The sequence below is a fragment of the Setaria italica genome, chromosome V, assembly GCF_000263155.2.
Source record: "Setaria italica strain Yugu1 chromosome V, Setaria_italica_v2.0, whole genome shotgun sequence".
Lineage (NCBI taxonomy): Eukaryota > Viridiplantae > Streptophyta > Magnoliopsida > Poales > Poaceae > Setaria > Setaria italica.
Genome location: NC_028454.1, coordinates 37,308,898 through 37,323,918, shown reverse-complemented (window position 1 = coordinate 37,323,918; position 15,021 = coordinate 37,308,898). Strand labels below are relative to the sequence as shown.

The following is a 15,021-nucleotide window of genomic DNA, read 5'->3' as shown; positions in this document are numbered from 1 at the left end:
CCTCCTCTCCTCCCCTATCTTCTCGTGCCATGACTCCATGAGCTCGACGTGTCTGGACCCTGGGCTGGCTTGGACGCGCGCTGTTGCCATTGATGAGGACAGCCTGCTCCGCGCAGGGCTGTCGCGTCGCATGCGTGGGGCTGGGGCATGGCCTTCCGAGCTCTGCTCAGACCAAGCCGGGGCTGCTGCCGTGCTGCCACCTCTAGCCTGATCGGCTGCTCCTCAAGCCGTGGTCTGGCCTCTCGTGACGGTGGCATTGGCATCCATGGACGCGTTGACGGGGCGCTGCCGAGCCCGGTGGGCACGAACGCGTCAGTGTATGTACGGGACGGGCTGGACTCGAATCGTTTTGGCGCTAGCGTTATCCTGCTTCGCTTTACTGCCGATGCACGCCGGTAGCTGGCCGGCAGCCCTAGCTTATCAGTCTCCCGAGTGGTTGCGCCGCTTTATTGGCGCCGCATGTGTCTTTGTCCCTCCGACGAAGATGTGCGCCGACCCCGTCCATGTGGCGTGTGCCCGAGCTTGAGCTGAGATCGATGTCCTGTTCACCCGAGGCGCCGCCGGTCTCCGTACGCACCGCGATGAGCTAGCAATCGTCAATCTCCTCATCCCCGTACGTGCTTGTACGATCACCGGACAGTGGCTTATGAGCTTTATGAGCACGACAGATCGATCACAGCACCGGGTTCGTCAGGCGGACTCGGGACGTACGTGCCGAGCAGTGTCGTGTACATGTGTTCTGTTCAACATGGATCAATGCTGCAGTAAAGTTTTGTAGCTAACATCACAGATCTGAAGCGCGTAAAGCGCGGTGTGGGTGATCGGGAAACATGTGCATGTCTCGATACGACGCCAAGGCGTTCGTCACAGCCTCACAGGTCCAAGTACACACACGCACGTAGATTCCGGGGCCTGGGGGCAATGACACGCGCACTGTAACCTGATGTATGTAGCAGCGCAGTGTGCATGGCCGCTGCTGTATACTTCAGTAGTTTTTTGCGAGTGAACAGGGCTTGGTATCAATGCCGCCTTGTCCGGGTATGAGTAGGAAACAAGCTATGCGGCCGCTGCCGAGCACAGCAGTTACGGACCATGCACGGTTTGGTTTGGCTTGGCCCGGCTGCCACAGTTAAAGACGCGCGCGAGCAAGGCCGGGGGTATCGCATCTCCCTGATCTGTCCGAGAAATGATTGCCCGAACTGTTGCTGGCTGCTGCCGCCCGGGGCGGGCGTTGACAGCATTTAGGGGCTCGGCGCGGTGACCACGATACAGCGAATGCAAGTAGCATCGAGTGTCAGAGCAAAATTGTCTGTCTGTGCAGCGAAGCGTGGGTGTGGCTGCGAGTGCGGATAAGCACGCATGGCTTTTGATGACATGCTTCACGCCGGTCGCCGGTCGGGACATGCAGTAATTCTGTTTGACACGATCCAGTAGAAAGGATTCTTTTTTCCGGAGTAAAATCTAGGTCAAATTCAAATAATTATTATCCACTCCTTACCCTCCTAATCCCACCCATATCTAATGGATAATTAATTTTGTACTACATATATATACATACCCAATTGATTAATTATACCCTCCCTGTATTCTACCAAAATGGCTATACAACTTTCTATCCATACTCTTCTTCCTGTTTGAAGTGGGTACAAATTCGAGGGGAGGTATGGATATCAGCGGCGGACATAGCAAAAACACCGGAATATCTCTCTCTCATCACTCTAGTGTTTTTCTTTTTCTTTTTTTGAGAGAGAGAACTGTGCGAGGCTGCGAAATGATTCTCATCCCACGTTAGCGGTGGCCTTTTTTGGCGGCCCATCACGGGAAACTCAGGCCGGAGACTGCGCCTCAGCGAAGGCCCAAAACTCCCGGTTTCGGCCCATTTCTTTCCCGCAAAATCGTCGTCTTGGCTCCCCACCACCCCTCTAGAACCTTCTGCCTGCTTCCAAAACCCGCACAAACCCTTCATAAGCCGGCAGAAACAAGCAACCGTCTCCACCATCTGCCCATAGACCACACCGCACCGAAGAGACGGGAGGCAGCGAGAACGCCCGGAAGAACCGAGAGCGCTCCGGAGATGTCGGCGGAGGAGCTGCGGCTGGAGCTGGACGAGCTGAGGCAGCTGGAAGGCCTAGCCAAACGCCCCCGCGTCCAGTCCCTCCTCGCCAACGAGATCCGCATCGTTGAAGCCAAGGTTGCATCTTTTCCTTTCCAATTTTCTTTTCATTTTCTCGGTCTCCCCGCCGATCCCATTCGGCGCCTTGGTGGATTTCGATTCGATTCTGTCGTTCTCGATTTGCGATGTCTGATTGTGATGTGCGATGACAGTTAGCGAAGGCAACTGCACCAGCGCCTGAGCCGCAGGCGGCGCTTTCTGCGCCTGCGCGTCCTGGTTTGAACTACGTCACGTTGGGGTCGTTCAGCTGGGATCAGGACAACGAGAAGATCAGGGTATGTTGTTTACGAGTACACAGCCTGATTGTATAATCCAGCATTTCATTTTTTTAACCGATTCGTCTAGTTTCCCAGGTCATTAGTCAATCAGGGAAATTAAGTTCTTTAAATTTTCTAATCTCCACTGTGCGTTAGGTGCAAACGATAGTGGAACAATGTGACGATGATAAACTGCCTACCTGTCTATTTCAGCGTACCTGATTGTATATCCGTATAATATGGCCTATTATTCATTTTATCTGTAATCTGTAGCAGAAACTATTGTCGATAGAAAAAAAGATTTTTGACTTCTTAAGAAAGCAAATTATGCTCATCTTCTAGTATGTCTCCAGTAGTCTTGACTTATGTGTGTGAAAAAATACTGGTGACCTCAGCCACATCACAGTTGTCATGATCATGAAGCTACTACTCCCTTCATTTCAAATTGTAGATCGCTTTGGCTTTTCTAGATATGTATTTTTTAACATGTAATCTAGACATAACGTATATCTAGATGCATATCAACAGCTATGAACTTAGAAAAGCCAAAATGAATTACAATTTGAAATGGATGGAGTACCTTATAATATTACTTATGCATCATGATGATTATGCATTTATGCTGAATTCATATGGTACTCGATATATTCATATCAATTCAATAATTTCTTCAGATTGATTAATGACGTACAGTTCGTGCATAGTTTCGGTCAACTACTTGAATCGCTAAACCAATGTACATCTTAGATGTCACGTGTCTGTTGTTTGATCATGTTTTTGCTCTTGATTGCACCCATCATCAGATTTATGTATTCCTGGAGGGAGTCGAGCAAGAGAAGGTGGAGACTGTTTTTAAGCCAATGTCAGTGGATATAAAGTTTCATGATGTTAAAGGCAAAAATTATCGGTGTGCCATACCAAAGCTGAACAAGGAAATTGTTCCTGAGAAATGTAAGGTTGTGGTGAAGCCTACAAAGGTTGTTGTTACCCTTTGCAAAGCTTCTAAAGGCAACTGGTTAGACCTGTATTTCAAGGAAGACAAGGTACTGACTCTGTTGTGCTAATTTAATCTTCTTTGTGATATTCCAGTTCCATATTTAATCTGTCTGATATTGTATTTCCCTGAATGACTGAAAAATGGTACGTAGGACACTACTTTTTTTATTGATTTTGTCTATAGGAAACTGAAATTTCGTAGTTAGACATTAGCAAATGCCTAATGGGAATCAATGGATGGGTAATCCAGTCGATTCATTCAACTGTGCTTTCTTCCATTCCTGAATTGAGTATCCTGTTCTCTTTGAGGAACTTAGAGAAAAAAAACTACTGACTGATTGCTCTAACTTGTCAGTGGATTAAGTTATCAAGAGCTCACTGCCCTTATTTATCATAAGGGAATGATAAACTTTTGAGTGTTTTTGTGTGATCTTGATTGACTACCTGTTAAAGTTCAATTTACCGTCATTATTGGATCACTGTGCTGTCTTCTTCTATTTCAGTATTCTCTTTGCTTGCAACTTTGGTGAAAATAGCTCAAATTTTGGGGCGAAAAACATAGTTAGAACCTTTTAAAAAAATTGAAACTTTTTATAGCTCTAGGTAAGGTTATGTTCTGTGTTAATGTAAATTCGTAAGTTTCAATTTGATATGTTTTAAAGATAAAAAGACGAAATTTGTGGAACATAACCCTACATAGAGCTGTGAAAAGTTTTTCCTTCCTTGAAGACTTTAAGGAATGTTTTTCTTTTTTAATTTGCACCATTCCCAACAGTTGTGACATTTTCATTTGAGATGCACTTGTACCATGTTTCCTTTGTTGTCTGGCCTCTTAAAAGTTCCTTTTCTGTTTTCCACACGGTCAAAGTTGTTCTTTCTCTTTTCTCTGCTACTAGCAAAAAAATAACTGGTGCTTTTGCTCACTTCTGTTGGTTCAATGTGTGAACTGGGTAACAACATGTGCAAATCCTAAAACATAGACAGATTAGTTTGTCATAGCACCTGTCTGAATACTGCTAGGCTGGTCACATGACACTTGAGTTAGTTTACTGACTAAACTTCTGTTTTTGTTGACAGTTCAAGCCAAGCATGGACAAGGAGAAGGACCCAATGTCTGGAATTATGGACTTAATGAAGGTAAGTGTTTCCCCCCTCTCATGGCTTAGATCAAGAAGTTTTTGTGATCATTCTGTGACTTGTTATATGCATTCTCGTGTGCAGAACATGTATGAGGAAGGCGACGAGGATATGAAGCGCACAATAGCCAAGGCTTGGACCGACGCCAGATCTGGGAAAACGACTGATTCATTAAGTGGATTACATTGAGCTGGTATAATGGGTCGATGGACTTCTGTCTGCTGCGCTAGCCCTGCAGTGTTTTGGGATGGTTGAAACAGAGCGTTAACAGTGTGTTGTAGGTGTGCTAGTGCTGGATTGTCTTATTTCTAAAGGTGGACATGACATATGCATATTTGAATCTCCCCCTTGTCAACGGAGAAAAGATTGTGTGAAGCTCTGAGAAGTTTTATGATTATGTGTGCCGTATTTGTGAAATGATGGTCATCATTCCGCTTGCCTTTCAGTCGTGTGCCTCATCAGACGTCAGGGCCCTTCCACCCGGCAAACCGCCGTGTGCTCGGCGCCTCGCTTTACTATGGTCTGGTGTTGCCTGTGCCCGCCGTGCAATAACTCGTGCTCTAGCGAGCGGCGAGATGCAAATATCCGGCACCGGGCAAACGTGCAGGGCCGCCGAGGACACACAGCGGCCCCTTGGGACTTGTTGAAAACTAAAAATTGCGTCAGGTCGTCAGGGGATATCTTCCACCTGACCACTTCCAAACATCGCGTATGGGTATCAAAGTATCTTAAATCTTGCTTAAACGAGCTGGACACTTGCATTAACAATAAGCACAAAACTTGGACCTGCTCGCATTCAGTTCAATATAACCAGACAGTACTCTTCTGCGGCACCAAACATTTATTTCGACATGTGATTAAACAATGAATCAATTTTTTGCTGTAAGGTTTCGCGAAAGATCTCAGCCTGGCAAAAATGTCCCCCACAAAGATATGAGCGCTGCCAGCAACTTCACAATTCAGCCAATGTTGGGCAAATTGCAATCTACTGAGGAGGCTAGTTACTAATGCAACCATTTTGATACAATGGGACCCCATCAACACGCAAACAAACTGGTGTCCATCATGTCCATGGGCAGAATAGCTCCCTTCCAGTTCCATGGCAACCTGTAGGAGATCACGCTTTCAGAAAGGAAAAGGGAATCGTAATTTTTGTTTAGCGGACGTTTGGGTTGGGCAAATTTCGTGCAAACCTGATCAAGCTTGCTCTGAGCAAAGAACCTGGCTTCCATAGTCCTGGTTGAACTTGTCGTAGCGATGTGCATGGAGATGAGCTGATGGCCTAGTGTTCCTTAAAGCAAGTTCGATATCTTCAGGCTTCAGAGGACCAACCTCAGGCAGTTCTGCACATCAAGAAAGAACCACAGAAATATGAGATATGTTGATGATAATAGGAGGAACTCAAGAATATATATTTGGGTTATTAGCCAATGTGGGGTAAATTGCAGTAAAAATGACAAAAGAACCAAAACTAACCTTCCTCTGGCACTAACTCATTGCTGGCTTCAAGAACGGACATGAGACGTCTCAGTGGTTGCATGGCAGCTTCTTTGCACACAAGCCGAATATCTGAACCAGAGTAACCTTCAGTCTTTTCAACTAGTACGTCGTACGCGACCTCTAGCTTTGAGGTAGTTTCTGGCAGAAGTTCCTCAAACATTGCTTGCCTTGCTTCGGCTTCAGGAAGCGGTACAAGAATCTGATGAAGAAAGACAGAAACAGAGGTGAGATCAATCCATTTGTCAACAGCTTTACACGACAATGTAAATGCGCTACTAGACAGTAGACACACCCGCTTCTCAAGCCGGCGCAGCATAGCAGCATCCAATTCCCATGGTAAATTTGTAGCTGCAAGGACAAATACCAAGTCGTTTGTCTTTGTCAAACCATCCATCTGCAATAGACATTGGCATTGACATATAAATAAATGTTACATTTAAATCTGGAGGACTGTTTGATGGCACAATTTCAAGCCAGGAAGACATCAAATAAGAAACACAGCACACACACACACTCTATCTGGAGGTAGAAGAAGGGGATGAGAGAACAGCACACACACGCACAAACACTTTGCACAGGTTCAATTGGTGCTGCTGAACTGATTTGAGCTGCAGCTGCTCATCTACTCTTTATAGAGCACAAAGTCAAACTAGAGTACACGATGGTATGAGTGAAACTACCAACTAATAGTACTATACTGCCCTTCTACTCATGGCACTGCTGCCATATACGGCTGGCAGTGGCCACTATTGGCCAAGGAGCTTACCTGCTCCATTGACTTTCAGCAAAAGGAAGAGTGAAACAAGAGCTAAGCAATTATCCAACAACAAGCAGAAACCTGAATAAGTAGTTCAGTCTTCAAGCGACGACTAGCTTCGTGCTCACTACGAGCTTCACCACGCTGGCTAATAATGGCATCTATTTCATCAAGAAATATTGTGGATGGTGCATGATGCCTAGCAAGCTCAAACAGAACTTTGACAAGCTTCTCTGAATCTCCTGCACTTGCATAAAATACATTAGATTTTCCCTCACAAAACAAAGCCTGTTAACATTAAATAATTGCATTGCAACAACACATAAGTTCCGTGCTCTCAACTTAGAGCTGAAAGTTGAATTATGTAGGTCAAAGAAAGAAACGAGAATGTGAAGAAACGAGGGGGAAGAAAAGGTAGAATCGGGAGTTGGGGTCTGGGGTGGTGTCAAGAAACAATACCACGCCATTTGCTGACAATTGATGATGCTGAAATGTTGAAGAAGGTGGTTTTGCACTCAGTAGCGACTGCTTTTGCCAACATTGTCTACAAAAACAGGATTCCGTTAAATTTGTGAGGCCTTTGTAGCAACACTACAATAGCATAAGTGCATGATAATATATACCAATTGATCAACAAACAGTGAAACTCTAAACCACAGAACTATCACTATAGATGAAAAGGAAAAGAAATTTACATGGTTATCGTATTAAACAGGTATTCATGTACAAACCTTTCCTGTCCCTGGGGGGCCAAAAAGTAAGATGCCTTTCCATGGAGAAAGGAGACCAGTGAAGTATCTGAAAATAAGACAGACAGTAAATGTATAATTAGTGAAAACAGAAACAAAGATTGGTGCTCATTCATATGCATTTGCATTGTATCCCTATTATCCAAAATATTCAATACAGCATGTTATAAATATTCTTCGCTAAATTTGATTCATATTTAAAAATTAGAAGACCATTGTTTTATACAAAAGAAGGCAAGAATGGCATATTTAACTTCACCACTTCTTCCCAGCAGTAATGGGTGAACAATTGTAAAAATTATCATGAGAGATTAATATTACCCTTTAGAAAATATTTTTCTTTCAGTGAAATAGCAAACTTACTTTGGGTACTTTATGGGCATGACAACTGCCTCTTTTAGAAGGCGTTTTGCATTCTCTAGTCCTTTGATGCTCTCCCATTTCACATCTGGACTCCCACGAATAATATCCCTGAAAGAAGGTCAAATGACGGGATAAAATGTTTCAGCAGCTAAACGACGCCTTCCCTGACTCTTGAAGCCAATGCAAAGTTTGATTACCTCAATAATGTCTCCGCGAGATTACGCATTTCAGCTGACTCAAATGGAGGCAGAAGGGGCTTCTGGCTGCAAAAGTCACCTCTAAAAGTGTGATTGTTCAATAAGATGTGTTTCAAAGCAATTCAAAGATATCCGTGAGAAAGCATCATTTCAGACATAACAATATTGAAATACCACATGATCAATTGAATAAAACTTCAGAAAGTAGAAACTTAGCACTTCCATAGTTCCATATTGGCTAGTTCTGCTTACTAAGCATCATCATAATTCTATCCTTTCGAATTATTCCCTTGGCTAATACATTTCAGCATCAACGTAATAGGAACAAATTAAATTGGTCATTAGCTAATACATTTCAGCACAAAACTCCTGCTGGAAACTATCCCCTTCCCAGTTAAATTGAAAAGGTTCTTGAAAATCTGCTATACGTCACCAGATAAGTGCATGTTCTACAGGTCAATTCGGACAGCATGGAGTGTGGAATTACGAAGCAGTAAGGCAACTGGGCAAGGGACCACAATTTTGATTCCCGTTTGAACTATGTTTGTCACATGATGCTACAGTATTAAAGAGGCTGTGCATTCATGCATTCAGCAAACCAGCCAAAATTGGATTGAGTCGGCACCCCACTGGCTATCTATATCAGGTGGTCAACTAAATCGCAGATATATCGCTCTGCTTGTTCCCAGCAGAAACATTCCGAAGAAATCAGTGCACTCACTAAGTCCAAACCCCCACTCTTTCCCAAGAAGCTACAGCTATTGCCCAAACGGCCAAACCTACGGCTCAAGATCTGTTTTAGCAACCCCGCATCACATGCAGCATCAGAGAAGCAATGCTTGAAGATCGCAGCACCGAAAGTGGTAAGGCAAGGCAATCCAGAGTGCTCACATCACATCAGCGTTCCCATCGCGGATCGCAGCAGCTCGGACCTGTGTCTGCCTGGCCTGAAATGAGGTCGTATCAGGGATCAATGCACCAGAACCAGCGAACAGCACATGCATGCATCGGGACACGAAAGTGGATCACAACAAAGTACGCACCTGCTGCTCGAACTGCTCGTAGACCGCCAAATCGGCGGTCCTCTTTGGGGCGGCCCCGTTGGCGTCCCCGTTAGCGCTCCCGTTCTGTTCCGGCTCCTTCTTGCCCCCGAATCTGGACTCCCAGAACCCCTTGAAATCCTGGGAAGACGAATTGGCAGAAGGGAGTCAGCTGACCGCGCGGAGAAGGAGGGAAGCGAGAGAAGACGGCTGCCGGGAAGCGGGGAATCCTTGCTGGCAGCCTGGCACTTGCCATTGCTCAGCGGCGGCGTGCTTCGGCGGCTGCCTGTCTCTGGGGCCGTGGGGGACAGAGCGAGCGAGAACGAGCGGAGTCGACGAGGGGGTGTACTCTCGCCCGGTCCTCCCCGGAGACTCGGGAGGGAGGGCACGGGAACTAGTACCGGGCCGGGATCGGAGGGTGGGACCCGCCGAGCTTTGTCGAGATGCCAACGAGATCGGAGGAGGGGATCCGATCAGATCCGGCCATCTCCTTCACCTCCAGTCCTCCACCGTGCGCCGGCATACGCACATGGGAACTATTCAAAATTCCCCCGCTTCGTCACCAACCAACCAAGCAAACAAACTTCGGCCAGGTCGCTTCACCAGGGAAAAAAAACTTCGGCCAGGTCGCAGCCTTCGAGCCATTTTGATCCGTGGACGCTGGAGAAATGCACCGTGATCTGGCCGCGGGTTTAACTGCTCAGGGCTTCTGTAGTGGCCTTTTCAAAGCGGTGCATAGGCACCCCTGGCAGAGAATGAATCGGCTCATTGCCACCAATTTTCCACAGTTGAATGAATCGGCTCAAGAAAATGAGCCGGTGCGTGGAAAATAAAATAATATACCTTTACAGTAAATGGCCAACCACTTTTTAACCGTTACAACTCATTTACCGTTGCCACCTAGCCGTTGTTTCACATGGTCTATATATCCATCAGCTTCACTTCAAAATTTCTACACGCCTACACAAACAGATACAACATCTCACCAAAAAACAAACAGACAGATTCAACAATTGCTCAGTTCCACGAAACAAATCATGGACCCATCTTCATCCTCCAGCTTCAGGAACCTATTGAACTTCTCAACCTCAAGTCCAGAATTCCATGGACCACCTAGCGGCCAGTTCCAGAGTTTCCTTCCACCTCATTTCCCCACAAATCTCTCTGACACGAGCCGGATCACTACTACGGATGGCCTTAGGGCCTTTGGCTCGATGAGCTGAGCGGAAATCAGCCGCCATCGACGCCGTGTGCATTGTGCAAGTGCAAAGTCCGGCGAAACCCACGATTTGCACTATTATGTGTGACTGAATGCACGGCTGGGCTTTAATTGTTCTGGACCTGTGGCTGTTCGCCTGTTCCATCGCCGATCGAGTTCTCGAACGGCGACCTGCCAGTACTTGCTCACTTCGCATGCCGGCTGGAAGCCTGGAAACGCATCATTTGCCCATTCGCATGCCGAAAACCAGGGGCTCGTTCGGACTGTCAGCCGCCGGAAGGTCTCCTCTCCTCGCCATACGAGATCAAGCAAAGCAGCGGCGTGAACTCATCCGAGGGCTCGCGCTCGTGAATTGCCGTAGGGGTACGTGGGTTGTGGCGATGCACGGCGTTCGGCATAGACGCTTCTCTGAAGAAGACTATGATATCTTTTTTTAAAAAAAAAGAAAAGAAACACGGAGACTATGATATTCCTATGAAATTTCACCAGATGGAAGGAGATCTGAGGCTATGACAATGAGCCTAGCCCAGTCAAGGTGAATGGCATCTTGCCAGCTAACGAATGCAGCTGTTCTTGTTCGGTTGGCGGTTGCACGTGATGGCTCAGGCTCACCTCTACTTGTACTCTTGTACAGTGATGGTGCATGGTGCCGCAATCAAGCGTAATAATGGCAATGGCAACAAGCGTCAGTTAACCATGCGCAATCAAGCAGCAGGTTTGGGTTCTTAAGCAACCTGAAGTAGAGGTCTTGCCCTTGCCCCGCACTCATCGTCTCAGAGAGGTCGCTCCTGAATTTGCATGCACCGTCTAGTTTAGTTTGGGTTCTTAGGCTAACCGCACCGCTGTACTCCTAAAGGAACCGGTAAATGAGCATGGCCCACCTGTTAAATTGGGTTTTACCGATCGGTAAAACATAAAACGTGTTGTCGAGCGTCTCTATCCTCTTCTTCAAACCACCCGCTCCCTCCCGTCCCTCTCTCCTCCCTCCCCTTCTCCCTTCCCGGCCGGCGGCAGGGTCGAGGCTGGCGGCGGCCGCAGCTCCTCCCTCTCGCTGGTGTCTCCTTCCCCACCAACAGCCGCCACTCCTCCCCGACACGAGAGGAGCACGGCGCGGGGGCCGGCCTCCATGGTGCGGCGCGAGGACGCAGCCTCCCTCCCCTGCTTCCCAGCCGGCGGCGGGATCTGGTCCTGCCGTCGGGGCTCGCCATTGCTGCGGGGTCCCGATGGCCAGCGGCGAGCTCTCTCTACCCCTCCCTTCCTCCATCCTTCTCCTCACCGGAGTCGTCACCGTCGCCGCCACGGTCGGGGGAGTGGAGGAGCGCGTCGTCGACCTCCTCTCCGTGCCTCGGCCTCATCCGCGCCAAAGGGCTGTGGCCTCCTCCCGCCTACGCTAGTGCCTCCTCCCCGTTGGCGGCCACGGCTCCCTCCTCCCCGCCTCCAACGCACGGATCCGGCCGCGACGGTTGCTTCGCGCCGCGATGGTTGAGGATAGCGTTCCTCTCTCCACCTCCGAGTTTGGAGGTTTGTTGTAGCAAACGGAATTGTAGAGGGTGCGATAGAGGGTTGCACTGCGGGGGTCTCACCTCCAAATTTATAGTTGCGTTTTCTTTGCAGTCCAGCGGTGCGGATAACCTTAAGCAACCAGAAGTAGTTATGAAAAAAATGAGCACCTCACAGCCCAGCAGGTGGCAGAGAGAATAAACGATTGTTTGGAGAATACAGAAGGGCCTACGTACACCTCGGTCCTCGAGTTTTTTCTTTGAGTTTTTTCTGCCTGTGTCAGTTTCTGTTGGGTCGTTTGAGATGTGTCCCTGTGTACTGCCGAGGCACGAGTGCCTTGCGTAAATTTGAACTTTTCTTCTTCTTAAGCCTGCCACTTTCGTTCAAAAAACAAATTAAGCAGTTTCGTTTGGGTAAACACCAGCTTGTCTAGTTCCACTACAGCTTTTTAGACACATTTAAGTGCTTCACTACATTTGCAAACAAGCTGAAGGGCCCTGGTTACGACTGCCTAATTGGAGTGAACTACTTTATCATCCCTTTTCTATTCCATAGCTGGGCAGGGATCGGGAGGGAAGATCACCAAAGATTCCACGTGACAGCCATAATCTATTAATCTATTGTGCACGTTGCCACGTTGCCACGTTCGTTGGCTTCCCCTGGGCAGCAGGTCTGCATCCCTCGCAGAATAATTAAGGGGTGTTTGTACCAGGGATCAAGGTTCTGTTTCGAAACCAGGTGCTAAAGTTTAGTTCATGGCTAAAATTTAGCCCTCTCAAATTGAGTGCTAAAATTTAGTCTCTAATAGTGTTTGGATACAGTGCTAAACTTTAGCACATTAGTTTGCAAAAGACATATTTACCCCTCCATTCAACTGCACTGTTCTCTCTCCTCTCCAATTCTCTTTCTCCTCCTCTCCTGTTCTTCCTCTCCCGTTCTTGCCGCACAAATCTCCAGAGCCAGACACGCGAGGGCCGCCACTCCACCGCCGCCTTCCCTGCTGCGTCCGGTCCGCGTCGGCCGCCGCTCCCTAGCTGCCGGACTGCCGGCCCTTGCCTCCGCTCGCTATCAAGATTGGAGCTCCTCGTTGCAGTGCCTAGCGCGGATCAAGCCTGAGATCTCAACCAAAACCAACACGGCGGGGCACTTGTTAGAGGCGGACCCCGCGACCTCCCGTCAACCCCTCCCCGGAGGTGCACGAGCAGCGGGAGCAGGAGACCCTCACCTCTGCCGCGCTCGCCCTCCCGCGCTGCCTTCACCCGCCGCGCGCCTCCTTCCGCCTGCCCGAATCCCTGCCGCCGTCCCACTTCCACGACCTCCTCGCGCGGCTTGGCCCTGCTGTCGCCTCCCTCTTCCCCGCCGCCGGAACCGCTGCGAGGGACGCCGGAGACCGCGAGGTGGCGACACAGGAGTGGGGACGGAGGGATGGAAGGGTGGGGATTTGCAGCTGGGTGCGGAGGCGGTGGGGCCGGGCGCAGGCGGCATGGCCAGCGGAGGGGCCGGGCGAAGGCGGCGGGGGTGTGGCAGGAAGGAGAGAGAGGGAGTGCGGGGAGGGAGGCAACCAGGGAAAAATGGGATCGGGGACCACTTTTAGCCCCTTTACCAACCTTTAGCACCCCCTTGGAGGAAAGGAGGAGCACCCTACCTTTAGCACACCTGTTTGGCACCACAAGTGCTAAAATGGGGCTAAAAGTGGGGTGCTAAACTTTAGCACCCCTTCCAAATAGTGCCTAAAGTTTAATCTCTGTCACATCGAATGTTTAGATGCTAATTAGAAGTATTAAATATAGGTTAATTACAAAACCAATTGCATAAACGAAGGCTAATCCGTGAGATGAATATATTAAGCCTAATTAATCCATGATTAGCACATATTTACTGTATCATCATGGTCAAATCATGGACTAATTAGGCTTAATAGATTCGTATTGCGAATTAGCTTTCATCTATACAATTAGTTTTATAATTAATTTATATTTAATATTTCTAATTAATATCTAAATATTTGATCTAACATGGATTAAACTTTTTTCTCCAAACACCCCCTGATCAGATATTCTCTGCTCGGATCTTGATCGATGTATGGGCTGCAGGCCTGCAACATTGCTCACTGCTGCAGCGGCAGGCTTCGTCACTGCTTCAGAGTTCAGAGAATGCATGCACCTGCATCATTTCCCCCAAGACGATTATCAGGTGATAATTGAACTTTGAACAGAGTCCCCAACCGCGCCCAGTTCGATGCAAACCAGACCCCAGCTGACAAGGCAACCGTCTGGCAGCACTGCCAAGACGCGCTTCGTGATTACGAGCTTTATTAGGATGCATGAACCTGATTACGGGGTGCATGAGCTTAATCTAGACGGAGGAGGTTGAGATGGTATGAGTATGACAAAGGAAACTGTCCCCTTGCCGTTTCAGCAGTCCCAGATTTGTTGTTGAGGCCAGGCCAGGGGGGAGGAACAAGGCCTGGGCGCCTGGCCCAGTGGCGGCCCCTCGTCCAAAAAGGGCTGGCCCGATCCTTGCTGGATTTCACAACTCAGTTCTGGTGCGATGCTGGAGGCCCGATCCTTGCTGGATTTCACAAACTCCCGCATAGCACGATGCACGAAGGGCCCAAGTTGCAACCTATTCCTGCGGGGGTGGCCCGGGCCCATCCGGGAACCGAACTGACACGAGTACAGGAGCAGCAGCAACAGTAGCACAGTGCCCGCACCCGCACGAACGAGGTCGCGCATGTGTGTGGTGTGCTGGAACCTGGCATGAACGTTATCCTCTCCGGCGCACGCGTGTACGTGTGAGCGCGAGGAGCCGAGGAGGGCCGATCGGACCTCCGGCAGCTGCGGGCCACTACCTGTTGCATGTTTGCCCCCCCCCCCCCCGGGGGGGGGGGGGGGGGGGGGGGAAAAAAAAAGGGGGGGGGGTGGCAAAGGGGGGGGAAATTATTTCCTCTGCGCTGCGGTCGTGTTGTAAAACGGGGGGGCGGGAGAAGATAGATAATTTTTATAGGCTTTTTCCCGACCCAAACCTCCTCGCTCCCTTCTTTTTTCGGGGGGGGGGAGCTGGTGCTTTTGCCTTCGGTCTCTTTTATTCCTTTTGAAAATAGTTTTCGTCACAGAGGGGGGGGGGCCCCCCC

At 48.7% G+C, this 15,021-nt stretch overlaps 2 protein-coding genes across 2 annotated transcripts; one reads left to right on the top strand and one right to left on the bottom strand.

Moving 5' to 3' along the window:
• Positions 1–1,974: 1,974 nt before the first annotated feature.
• Positions 1,975–4,991, top strand: LOC101760575 (calcyclin-binding protein). The gene is made up of 5 exons (XM_004969951.3): positions 1,975–2,191; positions 2,326–2,448; positions 3,234–3,473; positions 4,504–4,563; positions 4,648–4,991. The coding sequence occupies exons 1-5, from the start codon at positions 2,075–2,077 to the stop codon at positions 4,750–4,752; spliced, it is 645 nt and encodes a 214-aa protein (XP_004970008.1). The 5' UTR covers positions 1,975–2,074; the 3' UTR covers positions 4,753–4,991.
• A 340-nt stretch (positions 4,992–5,331) lies between these two features.
• On the bottom strand, positions 5,332–9,658 carry LOC101760171 (katanin p60 ATPase-containing subunit A-like 2). Its single transcript, XM_004969950.4, has 12 exons — positions 9,423–9,658; positions 9,173–9,310; positions 9,021–9,076; positions 8,130–8,195; positions 7,933–8,040; positions 7,552–7,618; positions 7,280–7,364; positions 6,902–7,062; positions 6,356–6,457; positions 6,040–6,262; positions 5,757–5,906; positions 5,332–5,670 (listed from the first exon to the last, which is right to left on the bottom strand). Exons 1-11 carry the CDS (start codon positions 9,423–9,425, stop codon positions 5,761–5,763), a joined length of 1,155 nt encoding a protein of 384 aa, XP_004970007.1. The 5' UTR covers positions 9,426–9,658; the 3' UTR covers positions 5,332–5,670; positions 5,757–5,760.
• Positions 9,659–15,021: the final 5,363 nt, after the last annotated feature.